General features: G+C 45.0%; 1 protein-coding gene across 1 annotated transcript in view; it reads left to right on the forward strand.

The window, feature by feature from the left end:
- The first annotated feature begins 10,481 nt into the window (after positions 1 to 10,481).
- Tmtc4 (transmembrane O-mannosyltransferase targeting cadherins 4) overlaps positions 10,482 to 23,038 on the forward strand; it is a 55,195-nt gene continuing 42,638 nt past the window's right edge. Inside the window, exons 1-4 of the mRNA XM_070002671.1 lie at positions 10,482 to 10,545; positions 16,268 to 16,483; positions 20,943 to 21,058; positions 22,814 to 23,030. Coding sequence (XP_069858772.1) covers positions 16,322 to 16,483; positions 20,943 to 21,058; positions 22,814 to 23,030 — 495 coding nt within the window. The 5' untranslated portion in view covers positions 10,482 to 10,545; positions 16,268 to 16,321. The remainder of the gene's footprint in view (positions 10,546 to 16,267; positions 16,484 to 20,942; positions 21,059 to 22,813; positions 23,031 to 23,038) is intronic.

The following is a 23,038-nucleotide window of genomic DNA, read 5'->3' on the forward strand; positions in this document are numbered from 1 at the left end:
CAGCAATCCCATTTCAAGGAGTAACTTTAGGAGGATAACTACCAAAATGTAAAAACTGAACAAAGATATTCAGCATTATTTAGAATGGTGAAGGTTCAGAGAAATCTAAATGGCTCTAAATATACAAGATACATTATGGTATATATAGATAATGTGATCATCTTGGCCATCAAAAGTGATTTCTAGGTCTATATTTACCAAAATGAAAATAGGTTTGTGACAGAAAACTGAGTAATGATGTTGGGTGCAGGGCATACACATAAAAACTGTACACAAAGATTGACACGAATGTGTATATGCACCAAGGTGATCGTCAGTTTAAAAGTGGGATTTCTACTGCTTTCTATCTGTATTTTTCTGTTTCATTTAAATGTTTTAAAAATAGGCAATATTTTACATATAAAGCTCCTGTAGTTGGAGTCTGAATGTCTCCCAAAGGCCATTTCCAGTCAACAGCACTTTGGAGGGAGGATAGAACCTTTAAGGGGCAGAGCTGGGTGGGACCCTGTCCAAATCGCTGGGGGTGTGCCTTTGATGATGATCCCAGTTTCATCCTCACTGGAGAAGAAACTAGGGTCTCCCTTTGCTTCTTAGCCATGATTCATGAAGGTGAATCATGTAGGTGACACCTACACTATCAGTTAGACTTCTATCTCATTATGTTCAGCATTCTTATTTGATCCATACCTTAGATTTTTATTAGAAACATATTTTGTATCTTTTCCTTTGTATATGCCACTAAACATAAAGCAAGCTGCAGCTGGCTAAATAACATTCAAAGGCTTTCAAAAAATACTGAAACATTTGTGGAAAGACCAAGAAAGCAAATGACTGTCTCTGCAATAATAATAATAATAACAATAATTAAACCTTGGAAACAAGGCAAAAGAGCAGAAGGTATGTGGCCTTATCTGTCTTATTGGGTAGCGTCTCTTCCTTCCCCACTCCAAAACAAAATTGTGTTCTTCCCAGAATCTGGAAGTAGAGACTTTGTGTATGTAACTAGATGAGGCCATTGAAATACAGTGGAGCCTAAATCTAATAAACAGGTATCGTTAAAGAATAGGACAGATGGGCTGGGAAGGTGGCTCAGTGGTAGAGCGCTTGCCTTGCATGCATGAGGCCCTGGGTTCGATTCCTCAGCACCACATAAGCAAAAAGAAAAAAGCTGGAAGTGGCGCTGTGGCTCAAGTGGTAGAGCGCTAGCCTTGAGCTAAAGAGCTGAGGGACAGAGCCCAGGCCCAGGGTTCAGGCCCCACGACCGGACCCAAAAAAAAAAAAAAAAAAAAAAAAAGAATAGGACAGAAACAGACCCATAAGAAAGAATAACTTGTGACAATGGAAGCAGAGGTTTGAGGGACGGTCAGGCCAAGGACTATAAGAACATGTAACCACCAAAGCAGAGAGAGAGGGGGACAAAGAACTCCTCAATGCCTCCAGGATTCAACCCTGCTGACACCTTGGAATTGGACTTTCCAGCCTCCCGAGAGAATCAATTAGTGGTATTATCAGTCACCTGCTGCAACCTGATACTGCAGCTGGAAACTGATATATCACACCAGCATTTAACAAGCTCACACAAATATTAAGTTATTTTATTCTTGTATATATTTTATTATAAAAATACTATACAGAGGGGTTACAGTTACGTGAGTAAGCAAAACCAAGGAGGGGTCCTTTGTTTTTCCCCTACTATCCTTTCCCTTCCCATCTTCCCAAATCCTCCCTCCCCCTCCCTGCAAGTTGTAAAGTTTGTTTTCAACATAGTATCTTATACGTCTCATTGTTGCATTTCAGCATTTTGTTATTTCTTTTCCCTTCCCCAAATTAGAAAAATGTATATACAAGATGCAGGGTACTGGAATCTAATACAATGAAAACAGGGGTCATACCATTGGGGGAGGAACATACAAAAGAAACAAAAATATCACATGGTACATTATAAATACATTAAAAACAACAACACGAAAGATAAAACTCTATCTTCAGGTTCATTTCGCTTAGCATCATCTTATATGGTCATATGTACATAGCTTTTGATCTTTTCTGCTTGTAGATATATACTAATTATTGCAAATAAGGGAAATATTTTAGAATGATCACTTTGGTTTTTTGGGGGGAGGCCAGGAGATGGTTTACTTGCTCTTTAGATAATTCTACCCTTACAGTTACATATCTGCTGTAGGCCTTTGTCCAAAAGAGATGTGAATTATTCCTGACTTATAAACGGATAAGCCTAAAAGTTGCAATTCCTATTCCTCCTCTTCTCATTCAAATTGGTCATTCTAGATTCCTATTTCCTTCTTAGAAAGTTGAATAAACCGTTGACATTTCTTCATTCTATATGTGCATGGGAGTCAGCCTTAGCAACATGGTGATTTTGAAGATCAGGAAATCCTTATGAAGAGATGTAAGTCATTGTCCATCTGAATTAAAGAAAGTGTTTTCCTCAAATGTTCTTCCTTGCTTGTTATGGGCTTAAACAGCCTGGGCTCAATGGGAAGTTGAGGATTTTTTTCAGGTTAACCTGTTTTGTTGTTAGATATTTATCATTAGAAAGTTCTTTCTCTGACTCACTCAAAATCCCTTCCCAATGCTTGCCTAGTAATTAGAATTATGCTTTGGGGAGCTGCACATCGTCTGACTGACAGCTCTTGATATTTTCAGTATCATATCCTCCTACTAACTAAATATCTTTAGGACCCTACTCTGCAATTGTTATATAGCAGAATGTAGAAATTGAATTAAATTCAATAAACCCTTTTCAACTTCTGCTGTGAAAATAGAAAGTGAATCAGATACCACACTAATCATGAAGACAACACTACACTTAAACAAATCTCTGCATGAACCATGGGTAGATGGGAAAGCTACTAAACAGCATTTTAGGATTCACTGAGGATCCAAGAGAAAACAATTCATTCTTTGTAGAGAGAAGTGCTCCCACATTGGCCCAAAAGACTGCAAGGCAAAGGTAGAGAAAAATATAAAGAAAGAAAGCCTAGAAGAAATTTTCAAAATTCCATTAGAACATGCTCAAAATTCCATTAGAAGCACAAAAACTACAAAGGTAATTAGGAAAAAAATAAATGATACTCTTAGGCACAATTACCCAGCTCCTGAAACATGAAAACAGAAGGTTGTGATCTGCCCAGAGACCAAAATCTTAAGATAAATAATGAAAATGTGTCAGTGTTTATACTCAGCCCAGTTTGAGGAAAAGGGAGACTATAAGAAAGATTATAATATATTGAAATTTAAAAAGTAAAGCTTGGAAGAAACAGGAATCAAATGGGAGGAAGTTTGGGATAACAAACTTAAAGTGGGATTGGTTTCATGTTTTCTAGTACAAATCCCAGATCTGGCTCTTGCCTTCTGCATGACCTTGAACAAACTACTGAACTTGCCTAAAATTCAATTTCCTCTTCTGTGAAATTAATACTAATAACAAACTTCATGGGGGCATAATATAATACATGAAAACATGTATCCTGTGTCTATGTCTGTCACACACTACCAGAGAAGATTTCACTCCTATCAGTATTATGCACTCTCACTATATGGCTTTAACACATAGTTTCAAATAAAGGTTTAAGGTAGAGGAAACAAAATTTGTGGAAGGGAACTAAGAAAGAAGGAAAGGCTGAGGAAATCAAGAGATCAAGAGGCAGATTTTGAGAAGTAGGTTTTGTTTTGTTTTGTTTTTGTCCTTCGTAGGGCCTGAACTCTGGGCCGGGCACTGTCCCTCAGCTCTTCAGCTCAAGGTTAGCACTCTACCACTTGAGCCATAGCACCACTTCTGGATTTTCTGCTTATGTGGTGCTGAGAAATTGAACCCAGGGCCTCATGTATGCAAGGCAAGCACTTTACCACTGAGCTACCTCCCCAGCCCTAAGAAGTAGTTTTTAAATGAACTGGCTAAACATGTAACTACCATCCCCTCCCCCAGCCAGCCTTGACCCCTAGTTTTACCACATACCAGCTCTTCTCTAACCTCTCTGTGCCTCTGCATATACATCTTAGACAAAAGATATGGCAATCACCAGTGGCTCACATACCTGTACGACTAGCTACTCAGGAGGCTGAAATCTGAGAATCAAGGTTCAAAACCAAACCCTGTACTAAAAAGTCAATGAAACGCTTATCTCCAATTAGGGAAAAAACCTAAGGGACAGCACTTAGGACCAAATGAATTAATATATGAAATAGACTTACTGAGACTTTTGTATATTAACACATGATCATATATTAGTTTCCAATATATTCTATGCTATAGTATAATGAGAAAGTAGTGTGATGTTATTGGAGATCACATTGTCTTCTACAGTTCCTTCAGGTATCAAAGTTTAAATGCAAATCTAACTACTTAGACTACCCACCTTGTTTGCTTAATTTATTATTACACACCTAGTGTTGAAAACACTATCAACATGAAAATTTATGGAAATACTATGCAAAATATGATGCTTTACAATTAAGCAGATGGGCTGGGAAGGTGGCTCAGTGGTAGAGCACTTGCCTTGCATGCATGAGGCCCTGGGTTCGATTCCTCAGCACCACATAAGCAAAAAGAAAAAAGCTGGAAGTGGCGCTGTGGCTCAAGTGGTAGAGTGCTAGCCTTGAGCTGAAGAGCTGAGGGACAGCGCTCAGGCCCAGAGTTCAGGCCCCACGACCTGACCCAAAAAAACAAAAAACAAAAACAAAACAAAACAAAATATAATTAAGCAGATAAAAAGATCAGTTAGCCTTCCTCTACAAAGCATTTTTAATATTTATACCCAAAAAATTCTTAACTTGGGAAATATTGATTGACCTACAAATGTTCTCACCAACTCTTGTGCAATTTGGGGATTCTATAAATAGAGATGAACATGGTGCTCTGAAGAAAAAGAACCTTCAGGAAAAATGAAAAAAAAGTAGCTAATATGAGAATAAATAGCAAGCTTCTTAAACTAGAGTATAGGTGGAATATAAGAAGCTTCATAAATATAAGACAACACATCAATGAGAGGTTTATAATATGTGACATTATTAAATAGTAAATACTTAAATATTCTTTAACTCAAGGAATATAAGATATATCCCAGTCTGTACAAGGAATTAAATTTTCTTTTTGGTTCATCAAAGACAATAATCTGTATATAACATTTTTTACTTACTATATTCAATATTGTGTCCCTTTCCCTTCTATCTCTCTTCTGACACTTGTCAGCAAACAACTTTCATTTTAAAGTTCTTTGTTTGCTCTGTCTTCTCTGAGAGTCATCTAGTAAAACACAAAGATGACTTCTTATCTAACATCCTTTCTTCCTTCAAGAACATCCAACTTACCAGCCACGTGGTCCTGTGTGATTAGGGGAAAGAAATCTGCCTTACAGTCAATCTCTGATAGATCAAAGTTGTTTCTCTTCTTACCAGAGGTTGGCTTAGAGGTGGCCATATAGTCAGAATCTCTTCTAGGAAATTTCTGGGAAAGATTTTTCTCTTCCCTAAGAATCATAGAGAAAGACATCATAGTAAAGATTCCTTCCTGCTTTGAAATGCTATCATTATAAAGAAGATGCCAAAAATAAAACTGATTGAGCCATATTCTACCACGAGAGGCCATCATAATCAGGATGGCAACACAAAGCCATGACAAGAGCCTGAGGATAGCCTTCTTTTAAGGACACATTTTGAGGTATGTTTGGGGAGGGAGAAGGAAAGGAGAAGACAAGTTCTGCAGAAAGGGTAGTTCTAGCATTTTTCAGGATGTGACTGTCAAGGAAAGAGATGAGTGCTTCCAGTTTAAGTCATTTTTCCATCACTTCTCGGGAAAAAAAAAAAAAAAAACCTCATTATTTCCGATGTGGTCTTAATGTTTGTACTTCCCTTCAAGCTCATAACTCCTGATTTTAGGAGACAGGGTCTTTGTGAGGTAGTTAGGTCCTGAAATGAAATGAATGTTCCTTCCCCTTCCACCAAGTGAGGATACAGCAAGAAGGTAACCTCTGTGAATTAGAAAACAGACCCTTGCCAGATACCAGATCTGCTGGTGTCCTGAATTTGGCCTTATCAACCTCCAGAACTGAGAGAAAGGAGACTTTCTGTTGTTTATAAAGGGGCCAATTTTGTGGTATTTGGTTATAGCAGCCTACATAGACTAAGGCACCCTCTGATCTTTATTCCTCAATTCATGCCACTTCTTTCTTTCTTGATCCTAAAGGTCGTATTATACTGTGCACAGTCAGAAATAACCTATTAACAACCGAATTTGAAAGACATTCCTTAACATCCATCATGTTGGACCAATTTCCCACTTCTGGCTCTCCTTCTGGAGATTCCCTGCTCTTGGGTTCCATAGTCCTGTATTACCTTAGTTTGGGCCAACAAATTTCACAATCTTCTCCCAGCTGCCTCTCATATGTGGGCATTGGATTAATCTTACACCTTCTAAAGAAAAATTGAATTCTTTACCTGTTCCTAGGAGGTCATCTGGAATATCCTGTTTGTTAAGCCAGTCTTTCCTTTTCCAGGGGTGTTGAGTCATGCTACATTACACTAATAATGTAATTTATGGTAGGGGCCTCAGGCTCCCTCAGCTTCACCCATGGAGAGACTGGAAACGCAGGTCACTAATGTGAGCTATAGTCTTGTCTATGTGACTAACACCTTATTATTATCCTTGAACAGCAAGGCTTGTATGAACTTTCTAGTTGGCAAACCTTCACTGGGCTTGTCCCATAGAGATGGTGGGACTACTTAGTGCTGCTAATACAGCTCCACAAGGACAGGAGCATGGGAAGTCTGTGCCTGGTGTCTCCTGGCCTCTTCTTTACATATGTGTTTCTTGCTGAATCTTTCTGAGTCTGTCACCTTAGATGCTGTATAAACTATGAGAATAGCAGCTCTGCTCACTTCTGAGATCCCCCTGCTGATCATTAGGTCCTGAAATGAAATGAGTGCTCCCGCCCCTGGGAAGGTGTGCTACTTCCTTGGAGTTCTGGATAAGGCCCTTCCCAGACCTTCCCTCAGTCAGACTCATGCAAGGTTACAGCTTTCATTATCTACTATCTATTCAGATCTATAGCAGCAGCATAGACTTCTCTCCTGGGCTCTGCACCAGAAGTATCCAGCCCCTGGTACATTTTCTTGATGTCTCACAGGGTTCTTATGAACCACTTACTTGCCCCATTCCCAACCTGTTCCTATATTTTCTGTCTTCTACCCTTCCGTCATTAGAAATCTGTTTCTTCCCTGAGGGCATGAACCATTCTGCTCTGAAATGGCAGCCTTCAGCATAGCAGCTCACAGATAACCCGCACTATGTTTCTGTAAAAAAAATAATAATAATAAAAAGTAAGTAATTAGCCCACTGTTAAGTAAATTTCATTTCTTATTAACAAGCCTATTTTAGAGAGAAGTGATAACAGTACTGGGTTTGTACTGAGCGCCTTATTCTTGCAAGGCACATTCTTTATGGCTTGAACCACACCCCCAGCTCTTTTCATGCAATTTTTTTTTGCTTTACCTACACAGCCAGGATGACAGATATGTGTCACCATGCTCAGCATTTTATTGGTCGAGATCAGATCTCTCAATCTTCATCTCACTATCCCATCCTGACTGCCCTCAAACCACACCACCAGCCTCTTACCGATAAGGATGTGGATTTTCTCCATACTGAGCCATGGCAAGGATAAGCCATGTCCTGCTAAGAGGGGCCATAATGGGGGTAACAAACCACTTAAGGGGTAGGAAGAAATGGGTACAGCGTCTGTAGACAACTGAAAGACAGTAATAAAATGGACTAACGTTTTGTCTACCTTTTATTTTCACCAAATGCTGGTGATTCTCACTAGGTCAGTCATTGTTGTGCTGATAAAAAAAAATGAACAACTGGCTCTGTGGGTAAAGATGTAGACATATATTTGCTCATATATGAATTACAAATGTTATTGGCATGAATGTGCAGCTCAGTTTTGCAAATAATGCTTCACTTGAAATTTCATACCATTGTCATAAAATACTCTTGTTTTTTTCCAGACTTCTACTTTATCCAACCCATGACTGCAACTCAACTGTGATTTAACAAATGAAATTGCATCTTAATCCACTTTTGTCCAATAAATTGATGGCCATTAAATCCGGTGTGTGTTACCTGTTAAAATACTTCTCACCTTTGCCTTTGCCTATGATAAACTCAGCAGACTGATCTCTCTCAGCTTCAGCAACAAGCACAGCCCTATTTTCAATTTTAACCTGTATTATAGGCTTCTTCAACTCTTTCTTAAAGTCTAGAGATGAGCAGCAAAAGAACAAATTCGGCCTGATTTGTAATGTTTGTTGATGTCCCTGCAGTAAACCTTCTCCCTAGGCAATCTGCCAATGTGACATCATGGGGTGTGGCCGGAAGCCCAGGCACTGTCTCTTCCCACTGTGGTTGGGTATTCCTGATCCAAAATGCTCAGGACTGTAAGTGTTTCAGATTACAAAGCTTTTTGAAATTGGGACTGTTCCATAGAATACTAAATACTTCACTGTATTTGATGTTGATATAATTTGTGGAGGGAAAGAGAAAAAAGAAACTGTTTAAATAGGATTACAGGTGGACCCATTACAACAATGAGATGTACAAGACGTTATGTGGAAAAATTAACTTTACAACTTTGGCGGGGTGGGGGGTGGGGAGGCGTGAGGGGTGGTAGGGGGGTGTGAGGGTCGGGGGTGGAGAGGGGAAGGGATGGTATGGGGAAACAAAGGAGGAGGCAACAATGCTTGACAAGAAATGTACTCACTATCTTGCCCATGTAATTGTAACCCCTCTGTATGGTATTTTCACAATAATAAATATATATATATATAATAACATATATATACAATAACAAAAAAGAATACTAAATACTAAATGACCATTTCTAATGTGCAAAGTCTGACCTTTGAAATGCACCAAAACTTAAAATGAATTACTCAAATGATTTGTTGTTGTTAAGTCTTTCAAATTACAGATTTTCCGATTAGGGATGCTCAGCCTGTAGTTAAGAGTGGAAATTGGGGGGCGGGGGGGGGAGGACTCGTCAAACTTAAGAGATGTTAGGAAGGAAGAACCCGGGGAATTTGTTGGATATCAGGTAAAGGAAGCGTTTGGAAAACACCAGTTGGGGCTCTGGATATTACAGGCCAGCAGGAGGAAAGAGGAGGAAAAAATGAGGGTGAATTTGGGATGTGTTCCATTTGATGTGCTTGTGACACCACGAGAAATCTAGACAAATGGCCTAGAGCTCAGAGAAAGCCAACGCCAGGGATGTAAATCTGCGATGTATTGATTGAAATGCTGGCAGCATATTTAATCATGTAAGGAGAAATGCCTGAGTAAGAGGTAAGGACTGCGACCTTTAAAACTTACTTAGAGGTCACCCCGCTTAGGCGAGGGGGAACAACTAAGTGGAGAGCCAGTCTGGCACAGCAAGGACGTACTCTAAAGATGAAGAAGGACCTGGAGGGCAGATGAGGTCACACAGAAAGCGAGGCGATCTGTGGCCTTGGGGCTTTGCCGCTGACGGGAGCAAAAAGCAGTTTCACTGAGTGGAAATCAAGAAATGAGTGGAGCTGGAGACATACAAGCAGGCAGCGGTTTCGCACGACTTCAAGCAAGCGCAGGGAGGAGGCGGTGACAGCTGAGCGAGCACGTGGAGGTGACGGGAACTTAGAGATGCTGAGGGTGCGGATTTTCATCTGGAGGAAGACACTGCTGAGAATCTAACTGGAGGAGGGCACCGGAGGGCGCCCACCCGAGGTTCGCGGGACGGGGGAAGCGGAAGTGGCTCCGTTTCCACCAGCAGGGATGTCTCCTGAAGACATGGCCAGTCTCGGGTTCGGAGCGGTGCGGGCCCACGTGGGCAGGGGCCGGGGACGCGTGCATGGCTCCGTGGCCCTGGCTGGGTGCGGGACCCATGCCGAGATGGTGGGCTGCAGGGCCCGGGGGAGTGGGGAGGAACGCACTCTCCGCGCCCCTCAGCGAGGCTCCTCCCGGGTGGGGAAGTCTGGAGTTCGGGGAGTTGTGCAGGGACACCGCAGTCCCTCCGTGGGAAGCGCGCACTCCGGTCTTTGACCCGCGGCCTCCGGGAGGCCCGCCCGATTCCCGCAGCCCGCCGCGCGGGCCACACCAGAGCCACCCCTTCCCTACGGGCCACGCCCGGCCCCGCGCCCTCAGCTCGCTTCCTCCTCCCCAGCCGAGTCCGTCCCTCCCGGCGCCTCTTTCGCCTCCTACTAGTGCCCTCTGGTCTGACGTCACCCATTCATCCACCAATGAGTTGAAGAGGAACCGGGCTTCGGCGCGTAAGTGACAGGAGAAATAGCAAATGGGAAGGAGGAGGGGGCGGGTCGGAGTGGGTGTGTGAGCCGGAGCGCCCGCGCGTGGGGAGCTGCGGGCGGCGGGGGGCGGGGGGCGCGGCGGGGGGCGGCGCGCGGGAGGCCCCTCCCCTGCCGGCTGCGGGCGGGCACCTGGAGCTGCCGGAGTTTCCGCGCGCGGGAGGGAGATGCGGCCGCGGTTGGGGCTCCTCACAGGTAACGCGCGGGGCGGCCCCTGCAGGGCCGAGCGCGTCGCGGGGTGAGCGGAGTTGGGCGCGGAGTGCGCGCGGGGCCCCGCTGCAGCCGAGCCCCGCGCGCGCTCCGCTGCTTGCGAGGGCCCTGGGGGGCGGCGCCCAGTTCCTGCGGCCGGCCGTGCGGCTGAGGAGTTGGCTGTGGGACCCGGGCTTCGGTCACGGACGCGGGGCCCGGGCGTCGTGCGCACCGGGGCTTAGCACCTGGGACAAAGGGGCGGAGTGGAGCGGGCGCGCGCCCCGAAGCCGCGCCCCGGACTCCAGCTCCGGCCGCCCCCCTGCCGGGCCCAGGTCACCCCCGCCGGCCCCGCGGGCGCGCTCCTTCCCCGGAGCGGCCACTTGGCCTCTGGGCCCCGCGCCGGGCGGCCAGCTGGCCAGGGTGCGGGCGCTGGCTGGGACGCCGGCGAGCCTGGCCGCCTGCCCGGGTCTCCGGGCGGGTCACCGGGCGGCTCCCCCGCCGCTCCGGGCGCGCGGCGCTTTCCTGCCCGGCATCGAAAGCAGGGGGGCCCGGGGGGCGCCGGCCGGGGCGCGGGGAGCCTCCGAGCCGCCCCCTCCTGCCCTGGGCCTGGAGTTGGAGAAGCCGGGCTGGTGGTGCAGCGACCCCCCCACCTCCTGCCAACTCCGCCCGGCATCGGGTGTGGATGTTGCCACGGTGGGCTGTGTGTGTAATCTTATTTTAACCACACACAAAAGAAGGGAGCCGGGGCGGGGGGGGGGGGGTGGGGGGGAAACGAGCGGAGCCACTGAGTCATCCATCCACACTTTGCTCTTCCCGGAGCATATGGATGATGCCTTGGGTAGCTAGAGTAATACAGGTGACCGGATCCCCTCCTTGCCCCTTCCCTCTCCGCCCTCCTAACCCGGCCCGTTCGCACCGGGTGGAGGTGGTGGATGAAGTGATGCTGGTGGGCAGTGAGAGAAAATGGCTACAAGACAGCAAGCTGCAAAGTTCGTGGGACAGGAATATAATGGGGAGCCGCACACAGACACTCTTGCTACGTAGGCAGCCCTGGCCCTAGCGCATCAGTGGATTAGGAAAGAGGAAATCAGTCTCCATACAACACAGTTGGCATCATTTGGTTCAGCCGGGCCTGGAGGAGCCCAGCGGGGATAGGCTGGTTCCCTTGGCTTCAGGCACCCGAGGTAACTGCAGTTCTGTCTCTTTGTGGGGTACTACCAGGCCCCTGATGCTGGGTTGAAACCATCATGGTTTTGAAATCTGATTTTTCAGAGGCACTGTCACGTCTCAGCCTTACGGAGAGGGCAGCTGGCTGTGTGGATGGATGGTTCCTAATGAGAATGAAAGGCCAGGCAGAGGCCAGCAGTCCTCCCCTGCACATGGAAGAAGCTTCTACCCTAGGTGGCCGCTACTCATTTCCCAAAATGAATTATTTATATTGGGTCTCACTCCTCTGTTTACTTCAAGTCTGGACTTCTGTGTCCACTGTCTCTGGGTCTCTGTGTTCACAGTTTAGTGCTATTTGGCTTTTCGGAGAGTCCCTGTTTGAGCTCTTTTTGACCTTTTGATTAATGGTTGATTAACTTAGCCCCTGAAAACAGAGGTTTCATATTAGAATTTTGAGGTCTAAAGAGACTTCTGGTTTTTCCAAGTCCAAGTATAGCTGAGGGGTCTGGTAATTCCAGCACACAAATCAAATAGCCATCCAAGCACTGGCAGTGACTTTGATGGAACACTGCCAAAACCAAGGCAAAAGCGAAAGGTCCTCTCCAGTCCCTCCCTCCACAGGTGAACCTATGTCCAGGTGTGGCCAAGGAACTGGGCTTTCAGGGAAGACATAGTTCCCATGCTGGACAGCACCTAAAGAAGAGTAATAACATGAAACTTAGGATTCAAGCAAAACACAGAAAGTGTCCCTTCTGGTTTCATGATACGGATACGCTTCTTTCCACCGAGTGCCAAACCTCATTGTGGATCAACGGTCCTGTTGGAGGAAGGGGAGCCAAGATCAGGGTCACTGCTGTTGTACAGGACACAGAGATGCCTCATCAAGGATGGCATGTGTGGTATATGATCTGGTCATCTGATGGGCTGTTGCAGGCCGTTGGTGGGGAGCCCATCCCATCCCAAGAAGTAAACATGACATGGGTCTTCCCAAGACAGAAGTCAGGGACTAGGTACCAGGAACTGATTTCTCCAGAATAATAGCAAGAATGGGAACCAACTGCTTACATGGACTTCACTTGATCCCTGCCTGAACTTTCTGAACTTTCTTCAGAAAGAGGGCAGTGGTATTCAAGTTGCTGATGATTCTTAGGAAGACTAAGAAGCTCAAGGCCATGCAGCCACCAAGTCCACTTGTGTCTGTCTCCAGATACTTTGCTCCCAACCTGCTAAGCAAGCATTCTGCCACTTGAGACAAGTCTCAGGCACTTTTTACTTTGGCTATTTTGAGGATAGGGTCTCACTTTTCCCTAGAGCCAACCTGGACCTTGATCCTCCTATTTATGTTTTCTAACCACCATAGCTGAGGTAACAGGTGTGCATCCTCACACCCAACTTTTACGATTGCGATGGAGTCTTGTGAACTTTTTGTCTGGGATAGCCTGCAGCTGCAGGCCTCTTAGTATTAGCCTTTCTCGACGCTCGGGAGACAGGATCATACTATCATGCCCAATTATTGGTTCATAGAGAGCCTCTTGAAACTTTTGGCCTGCCTGGCCAGCCCAGGAACCAAAATGATCCCAGTCTTAGCCTCCCAGTTAGCTAAGATAACAGGTGTGAGACACCACAAGTGACATTATAGATTTTTGTGTGTGGCATTTGCTATTGCAAGACATTTTCTGAACTATTCTGGTAGACGTGTGAACAGTAAATGAAAAGGGCATTTGTATTTTTGGTGACAGCAAAGAAGTGGGAGCTTTAGAGATAAAGGACTCCCCTGAGAAGGAAATGCAGGATAGGGATGTGGATGGGAAGAGGAGAGAGCCTGACAGACTGAGAAGTGTGCTGAGGGCCTGAAGGGTAAAACTGCGCAGACTCCGTGTTCCACTCCATCCCCACAGACAAGAAGGAAATCATTCTGAGATTGACTCAGGCATCTGTTGACTTTCCCACGGTGAGGGCCTGACCTACTGGAGCCCTGCAGATGATGGAGTCTATAGTACTTAGGCATTGGCTGTTGCTTCAGTAGCAAAAAGGAGTCTGGTATGTCTGATGTTAAGATGAAAAGACACAGCCATTAACATAGGAGCACAGTTCTCTGAATCAGTAGTATTCCTTTAAGGTTATTTGAATTTCATAGCAAACTTTTATGAAGTATTCAAATGTTGGTACTAGGGCTTTAACTAAGAGCCTAAGCATTGTCCCTTAGCTTTTTTAACTCAAAGCTGGCACTCTACCACTTGAACCACACCTCTGCTTCTGGGTTTTTGATGACTAATTGGAGAGAAGCTTCTACTGGACTTTTCTGCCTATGCTGGCTTCAAACCATGATCCTCAGATCTCAGCTTTCTGAGTAGCTCAGATTATAGGTGTGAGCCACCAGCCCCCTATAGTTATACAAGTTTTTGTAGCTCCCAGATGCTATGTTATTCTCCTAAAATTGGTATAAATATTTGTTTTCCTCTGTGTAGGTTTTCCCAAATCAAAGAACACCTTTATTCCTTCTGTGTGAAAGCATGGTGTCTTCCTAACCATTCAGTCTTTTGATTTTTTTTTTTTAAAGCAGCAGGAGCAATTTCTGTAGCTGAAATGTAAACACAGTAATTGGGGTCTTCACAGTGACCTGAATTGTGTTTGTAACTGTAATCTGGATTTAAGCAGTGGTTTAGCCTTTCACTGAAAGAGAAAAGAAGGCCACAGAAATAGGTGGATGGTTCTCCCAGCATGCTTTACCTCAGGTGATAAGGCCCAAGAGATTTTCAATGGAGAATTGCAGTCTTTTGTCTGGATTGTAAACTTGGACTTTCTGCCTCTGGAAAGGGTCAGTGTGGTCACAGAATGGCATGTCCTGTTCTGTTGATCTGTCTCCACCTGTACTGAGACTAAAGGCTATAGAAAAGATGCTTTTGGGCCTCAGATTCCTATTGGCTAACTTCTAGTTAATTTTCATAATATAGGGTATTCACTTGAAGATCTGGAACCTACTTGAGCCTCCCAAGCCAGGGGACTAGGGTTTCCTTCCACTCCCTTAGTAGGGTAGGCAAGAGCCCTGACACCTGTAAGCCAATAGCACAGGATGTTTTCCAAAGAAAGTTGTTCCCTTTCGTGAAAGAAAGTATAGTTAGAATTACTAGGCTCCCTGAGCATCCATTACAGTCCTCATGACAACTGGATAAGTATAGATACTCTCATCCCTGCTTTGGAAATGAGAAACATCCAGGGAGCTTAAACTTAAACAAGATTGGAACTGAGCAGTTTGACCCAGATATGGTCCTGGCAATTCTACAGAAAGCAGCTATCAAGGTGTGGCAGAAATGGAGACAGATTTGCATTTGTGTGACTCAATTACAGGTCTGGAAGCTGTTAAGACAGTTCTCACTGCTTGGAAAGTTCTAGAAGTAGGATTAGAGTCATGCACAAATCCATACAACTACTAGCAAGGATGGGACAAAATATTTTGCTTGAGCCAGATTCCAGTGGCTCATGCCTATAATCCTAGCTACTCAGGAGATTGAGGTCTAAAGGTCAAGGTTCAAAGCCAACTCTAGCAGGGAAGTCCAAGAGAGTTTTATCTCAACTGCAAAAAATCAGAAGTGGAGCTGTGGCTCAAGTGATAGAACACTAGCCTCGAGCAAAAAGGCTCAGAGACAGGCCCAGAGTTTGAGCCTCAGGACCAGCAATAATGATAATAATATTTTGCTTGTTAGTTTCCCCTCCTCTACTTTGGGACACAGACCAGCTTTTTCTAGGACAAAATGTCCCAAACTCATCAGTTCTATGTGTGTATGAGCCACTAACCAGGAACCAATTACACAAGCATGTGTCCTTACCTCAGGATATCCCTCTTAGATTTCCCTCCTGCTGCTCGTGAGCCTGCAGGATGGTAGCTATATCAGAGTCAGGACAGTGTTTTATATCCTGTATCCTCCCCTGACGCCCAGCTTACCCATGATTAACATGCACTGATTTTTCTTGATTGGATGAAGTTGACACTGACTTTTTTAAAGCTTTATAATCTGGATTATGATGTTGATAAATACAGAGTTCCATTAAATCATTGTTTCTAAAATGGAGCTCATTAACCCAAGGGCATCTGATTCTATTTTTTTGTGTTTGCCAGTATTGGGCCTTGAACTCAGGACCTGGGCACTGACCTGCACTGTCACCCAAGGCTGGTACTCTACCATTTGAGCCACAGCTCCACTTCAGACTTTTTGATAGTTAATTGGAGAAAAGTCTCATATACTTTCCTGCACAGACATCCATCCAAGATCCTCAGATCTCACCTTCCAGAGTAGCTAGGATTATGGGCGTGATCCACAGACACATGGCTGCATGACTAATTCTATAGGTTGTAATGGGGCTTGGGAATTTACCTGTGTGACGTTTTTACCCACTAAAGTCTTTAAGAGCTATAACTCCACAATTTTTAATGATGATGTCCTATGAAACCACAACTTAAATTACTGTCTAGCTCTTACTTGCGTAAGGTAAAGATCACTACTGCAGAAGCATTCCTGACAATGCACTGAAGATTATTTATGCAGTGTTATTTTTCTTGCAGATTTCTAACCAGCATAATGCTGGAGCCAGAGTCTGACAGCCTGTGGTTTTCAAAATGGCCGAGCTGGACGCTGATTTGGATCACATCATCCCATCTTCTGTCCTTGCCCCTTTCTGGGCCAAGTTAGTAGTGGGATTAGTTTCCCTCTTGTGTTTTGCACGGAGCTATGATGGAGATTTTGTCTTTGATGACTCTGAAGCTATTGTTAACAACAAGGTTTGTATCTTAACACTTTTCTGAGAAGCATACTGTATCTACCTGCCTGAGTCTCAAGAGTCTTTTAAGTTAGTGTAGGAGTCTCTATTTTATTTATTCTTGCACCAGTACTAGGGCTAGAACTCAGGCCCTCATGCTCTCACTTAGTTTTTTTGCTCAAGGCTGACACTACCACTTAAACGATACCTCCACTTCTAGCTTTTTGTTGGTTAATTAGAGATAAGAGCCTCAGATTTGTCTGCCCAGGTTTGGCTTCGAACCATGATTTTCAGATCTCCACCTCATGAGTAGCTAGGTTTACAAGTGTGAGCCACTAAGTCCTGATTTAGTGTAGGATTCTTTATTAGATTTGGGCCAAGAATTTCTTTGGGTCCCCAGCTGTGCTGTGCATTTCCTTTCTTTCTGTCTCTATCTCTGTCTCTCTTTTTTTGTATCATTTCCATAATTTAATGTCTATGGTCAGCCTCCCCTGCCTAATACTTGTTACAGAAAGACTGATCTTCTAAGATTTCAAGACAAGTGTATGTCAGATATTCTAATTGAGTATTTCAAGTTTTATGAAAAATTCCAAAGTAGTTGTCCCTTTCCTCCGCCCAAAAAAGAAGAAGAGGGAAAGAAACTCTTGTGTTTGCTGCCATGAAGTGTGGGTGGGGTGTGAGCACCTGCGATAAGGTGTGCTCTCAGTCACATCTGCCCTTCACTAAATGTGAGGACAGCTGCCAGCAGCTTCTGGGGATAGGCAGCCTGCTCCCAGGGACACTGCAGCTGCTGATGGTGTCGTGTTTAGAGACTCACTCTTGCTGAACTTGGAGAGTCCAGGACAGTGTTGCTCACCAGTTGCAGCTACATCAGTCCAGGGACAAACAATATTCTTTTCACTTGATGACCAGAGTTAGAAAAGACAAAAGAACTTTGCGGGGAGAAAAGGCAAAGATTGAAATAAGCTAAGAGACTAAGAAATTTAGAGGCAGACAGTGAAGGCCCAGAGTAGAAAGAACTTGGAAGTGGTACAAGATGAAGGTTTTGTGACAGCCCATCTGTCACTCAACCAACAGTTTATGCATGCTGCTTAGCCAATGAAGAGAACAGGAAGGAATCACCTGTCTCTTTCCATAGGGCATGTAATCATGGGAACTCTTTATAGTTGAATGCTTGTTAAAAAAAAAAAAAAAAAACTTAAAGTTTTGGCTTTTACCACAAGAGGAAGAAGTTATTTTCATATTTAAAAAATGCCATAGAAAATTGTAAAGCATGTTGGGAGATGAGTGTTTGCAGGTATTTTATTTGTGTTTTTGATGGCAGGAACAGCACTGTTGATAAATGCTTAGCTTTTTCTTTTCCTTCTCTTTTGTTTTCTTTGAAACAGTGTGGCTGTTTCAAAGTCCCAGGCTGGCCTGAAACTTACTGTGTATCCCCTGTGTATCCCCTGTTGGCCTTGACCTAGTGAGCCTCCTACCCCAATGTTCCAGTGCTGGCCATGTACCACCATACTAGTTGATGTTTAATTTTTTTGTTTGTTTGGTGGCTCTCTTGCTATTTGGGTTGCTACTGGGGTTTGAACTTGGGGCCTTGAGTTTTCTAGTCAGGCACTGCACTACTTGAGTCATACCCCTCCAGCCCTTTTTGCTGGGGGTGGGGGTGATAATGGCTCAAGTAGGGCAGCACCTTTTGCCCAGGCTTGCTCTAAACTGTAATCCTCTTGACCTCTGGCCTCTGCCTCCCCAGTTAATGTACACTTTTACTTTCAAGTGCTTCACTTGTTCTTTCCTTCAAGTTGTCATAGGTGACTATGGTTGACTCAGAAGCTCTAAGCAACTGGGTCACAGGCTTGCCAGTCACAGAATTGGCTTTTCTAACCAGAATTCATCCTTATTGTTTAAGTTCTGTTATTCATTTTGTGAGAGTGGATATATGAATTGTTAATTGGGAAACAGTGTTGAAAAAATTCCAGACGGTTGGCGCAGGGCAGAAGCATGGGTTCTGTAGGGGGTTGGGAGCAATGCCTGGTGTGGGCCTTCCTTCTGTATGAGGGGGGGTAGGTAAGGCATATCTTGGCTCTGAGTATCTTCTGGAGTGCCTCTCTGTGCCCCTTATGCTAACTTGCTGGCCCGGCCTTCTCCTCCCCTGCTTAATGGAAGTCATGTCTCGCTGCCTGGCACGCTGCCTGCAGTGTCATGAACAGGCTGTTTCTGAGTCTGGCGGTGTGGAAGACTGGCTTCCAGACACTTTCTTCTTTCTGTGCTGAGTTGCATTTTTGTTCCACGAGGTTATGATCTTCTTTGAAACAGAAGAATAGAAAAAGTTTCAGACCCAATTCATTCTTTCCGTAAAACATGAGGAAAAATCGACCCACCTTTCTGTCATGCACCCTGTGGCACATAGACTGCACCTAATCAAATATTTAGAGCTTCCTGGGTGCTTTTTCCTGTTGAGAGGGAGAAGGAGCTGCCCTGACTCACCCTTCACCACTGCACAAGCCCTTCTGCGACCATGTAGAAGTTAGGTAGGATGCCATTTCTGTCACTGAGTCTGCTAAGTTAGCTGGTGGATTCCATGTCTGTCACAAAACACTGCACCAGCTCCTGGAGTGCCTTGATTCAGATCCCCAGTAGAAGTAAAAAGTCTTCCTTGCAGTGGTTATCCAGTAACCAGCTTTGTTTCTGTCCCTTCTTCTCAAGACTTTCTCTTTGGTTCAGTAAGCACCGTCAGTACCAGGCATTGAGCTGTACAGTATGGACATTTGCTGCTCCTTGAGATGGCCTGGTATCTGACAGCTGTTCTGTGGCACATTCTGGTGTGTGTTAAAGACCGTTCTGTTAGGGAGCTGGCACCTGCAGAGGCCCTCCTATCAGGTGCTCATTTGCTGGAGCCTCATCGCAAGTGAAGAGATGAGGGCAGTCCTGGCCATGTGTCCGGTGGCATGACTTGCTCACGCTCCTGGCTGCGTAGTACCTTCCTGGTGGTCCAGCAACCTGGCAGGTCTGTGAGACTCTTGCTCCCCTTTAGAGCATTCCCTCTGTTCAGAGAATCACAGCAAGTTTGGCTTCTGGAAAGAGGGATCCTTACCAATGGAATGGGCAGTGCATTGCATACTCTAGTTTTCTGCTGTAAGGAGAAAATTAATAACTACATTCAATACTTTTCCCTCAATGTCTTATTTGCCTTCCATTTAGTTTATTGTTTTAAATGATAAAATAGTCTTTTTATTGTTGTTACTGTTTTTGAGAAAAAATCTTGCTATGTAGCCCATGTTGGCATCTAAATCACAAATCCTCCCATGTTTGCTTCTCAAGTGCTAGGATTTCAGGCACATACCCTCATGACTGGCCGACAAAGGATGCATTTTTAAACTTCTCTAGCATTACCTCAGCAGCAAGATTTTTTTTTACTATTTACAGATTTTTATCTTTAAAAAAATATATGGAAGATTTCCCCCCTCATCTCCTAGTTGTACTTAACTCATCAAAAATGGAAAACTTAAAAAATAAATTAGCCACACTTTTTTTTTTTGTCGGTCGTGGGACTTGAACTCCGGGCCTGAGCGCTGTCCCTCAGTTCTTCACCTCAAGGCTAGTGCTCTACCACTTGAGCCACAGTGCCATTTCTGGTTTTCTGGTAGTTTATTAGAGATAAGAGTCTTACAGACTTTCCAGGCTAGCTTTGAACCGTAATCCTCAGAGCTCAGCCTCCTGAGTAGCTAGGATTACAGGCGTGAGCCACCAGCGCCCAGCTTAACCACACTTTTAAGCTAGGGGTTGTTTTTATAAATAATCTTACTATGTAAAAGATGATATTGATCCTATTTAGCTGACTTGTCCATTCAGCATATATTAAATACCTTTTTTTTTTTTAGTATTTCCATTACACAAGACCTGTGGTCTAGGCCTTGTGTAGCCTCAGTCTAGTGATCAGATAGTGTGGTGATTATAGGCTACCTATGTGCCAAGAGTTACAGGAGATGGGACAAGAGTGACAGGTGGCAGATGCCCAGATTCAAGGGGTCAGGATCCACTCAGGAGTCAGCAAGCTTCAGGGCCAAGATGTGAACAGCGGAGGAGTTAAGCTGTGGGGCATTAAGACTGACTGAGGTCATCTAGAGATACCTCCATGTGCAAAGCCTTTGTAGTGAGCTCCCAGGAGTGGGCAGGAGTACATGTGCCAGTGGAAGCTGTGTGGCAGCTCTGTAAGGACATCAGCTTTGTTCCAGGCTGTGGGAAGCTATCAGAGGGGACAGGGCAGCCACCCAAGGCTCTTATCATACAGAGCATATCTGAAGGAGCGCATCGCTGCTCAGATGCCTGGCTCCATGCTAGGCAAAGAGAGGTGGTATTGGTTGGCCCAGAAATGGCAGCATTGAGAATTCATGGGAACTCTCAGTCAGAGTGGTGAGGGCTTCAACAGAGGGCTGGGAAAGAATTGTGTCTCCCTCATCCAGAATGTCCCCTGATGTGTCCTGCAGGATCTCCAGGCAGACACTCCTCTGGGGGACCTGTGGCATCATGACTTCTGGGGCAGTAGACTGAGCAGCAACACCAGTCACAAGTCCTACCGGCCTCTCACCGTCCTGACGTTCAGGTGAGGTGACAGCTTGGGGCAGTGACAGCTATCCAAGGCTTGTGTGTGACCTTGCATGGCTATGTCATCAGCTATGGTGGGACCAGCTGGCGATTCCCATAGGCAGAGACACTCCTATATTCTAAGAATTCTGTGCTCATTTCAAGTCTCAGGAGATGTGCCCAGGGAGACCAAAGGATGGGCCTAAGGAAAGATTTCAATGTGCTCACGCCCAGAAGCACAGATGAAAACTAGAAAGCTGCAGAAAAGGTTAACGCGGCCCTGAGTAAGGAGGATGCTCACATTAGTTAGGTGCTCCACATTTTTTCTTTCCTGAGATGCACCCTTTACTGCCTGGCTAGCACCCAGGGAACAATTGATATGTGTCAAAGCAACATGAGGCTTCTGATGAAATTGTGAAGGGTTTTTTCCCCCATAACAAAAGTAAGATAGAAGTCACTACGAAAGCTGGGCACCAGTGTCTCATGCCTATAATCCTAGCTACTCAGGAGGCTGAGATCTGAGAATCGAGGCTCAAAGCCATCCAGGGCAGGAAAGTCCGTGAGACTCTTATATCCAATAAGCTACTAGAAAACCGGAAGTGGCGCTGTAGCTCAAGCTGTAGAGCACTCACCTTGAGCTGAAGAGCGCAGGGATGGCCCCCAAGCCCAGAGTTCAAGCCCCATAACCAACCAAAAAAAGAAGTCACTGTGAAGAAAGGACAAGTTAAAAACAACCTTCCACCTCTATTAATCAGGGAGCGATTACATCACACAGGTCTCATTACTGCACAAACATTCTCGCTCATACCTATTGGTTGGGCTCATTTAAATACTTGTGCCTAGATCTCTCAGAGAAGCAGGAAACAGAGAATTGGAATCACTAGTACCCGAGAAGAGATCAAAAGTAGGCATCACAGACAGTGAGGAGGAGGAGGACAAGCTGGCTAGCTTGGTGTTAGAAGCACTTCTTTGTGGATAAGTTGCACGACTCTTAAATCCAAGTCCTGACAGTATATGATGTCTTATTTGGAATGCAGTCCTTCTTTTTCTGTTTTTCTTCTGTGACACTTAGGGTTTGAACTCAAGGCCTTACATTTGTTAGACAGGTGCTCTACCACTTGAACTAATCACCAGTCCCCTTTTGCTTTAGTCAGTTTTCAGGTAAAATCCCACACTTTTGCTGGGCCAGCCTCAGACCTCTACCCTCTTACCTACAGCCTCCTACATAACAGGAACAACAGGTCAGCTTCCATGCCGGGCTTGTTTGTTGAAATGAGTCTTGCTGACTTTTTGCCAGAGCTAGCTTGTAACTGTGATCCTTCCAATCTCTGCCTCCTGAGATTATGGGCATGAGTCATCATATCCAGTCCTAAGTACTTCCCTTTTTTACACCGTAAGAATTATCTAGCTGGACACTGTGACTCACCTGTAATCTCAACTACTCAGGAGGCTGAGATCTGAGGATCACAATTCTAAGGCAGCACTGGCAGGAAAGGCTGTGAAACTTATCTCTTATCTCCAGTTAACCCACAAAAAGTCAGAAATGGTACTGTGGCTCAAATGGTAGAGTGCTAACCTTGAGCACAGAAGTGCAGACACAGTGCCCAGGCCCTGAGTTAATAGCTTTTTTTTTCTAGTATTCCTTTTCCTAGAACATGTCCATTTCTTCCACTCTCCTTTCTGTGGGTAACTGTTCACACCATGTCTTCAGGCTCTTGCCGTTCCATTGAACACCGTCCACGCATCTAGTGTGACCATCCTGTGTCCACTGTAGGATCAACTACTACTTGTCTGGCGGCTTCTACCCGGTGGGTTTTCACGTGGTCAACATCCTCCTGCATGCCGGCATCTCTGTCCTCCTGGTGGACGTCTTCTCGGTGCTGTTTGGTGGTCTGCAGTACACCAGTAAAGGCCGGAGGATGCACCTGGCCCCCAGAGCATCCCTGCTGGCAGCCCTGCTGTTTGCTGTCCATCCGGTGCACACCGAGTGTGTAAGTAC

Source organism: Dipodomys merriami, unplaced genomic scaffold (assembly GCF_024711535.1).
Source record: "Dipodomys merriami isolate MVZ:Mamm:240054 unplaced genomic scaffold, mDipMer1.0.p SCAF_6, whole genome shotgun sequence".
In the NCBI taxonomy this organism is placed as follows: Eukaryota; Metazoa; Chordata; class Mammalia; order Rodentia; family Heteromyidae; genus Dipodomys; species Dipodomys merriami.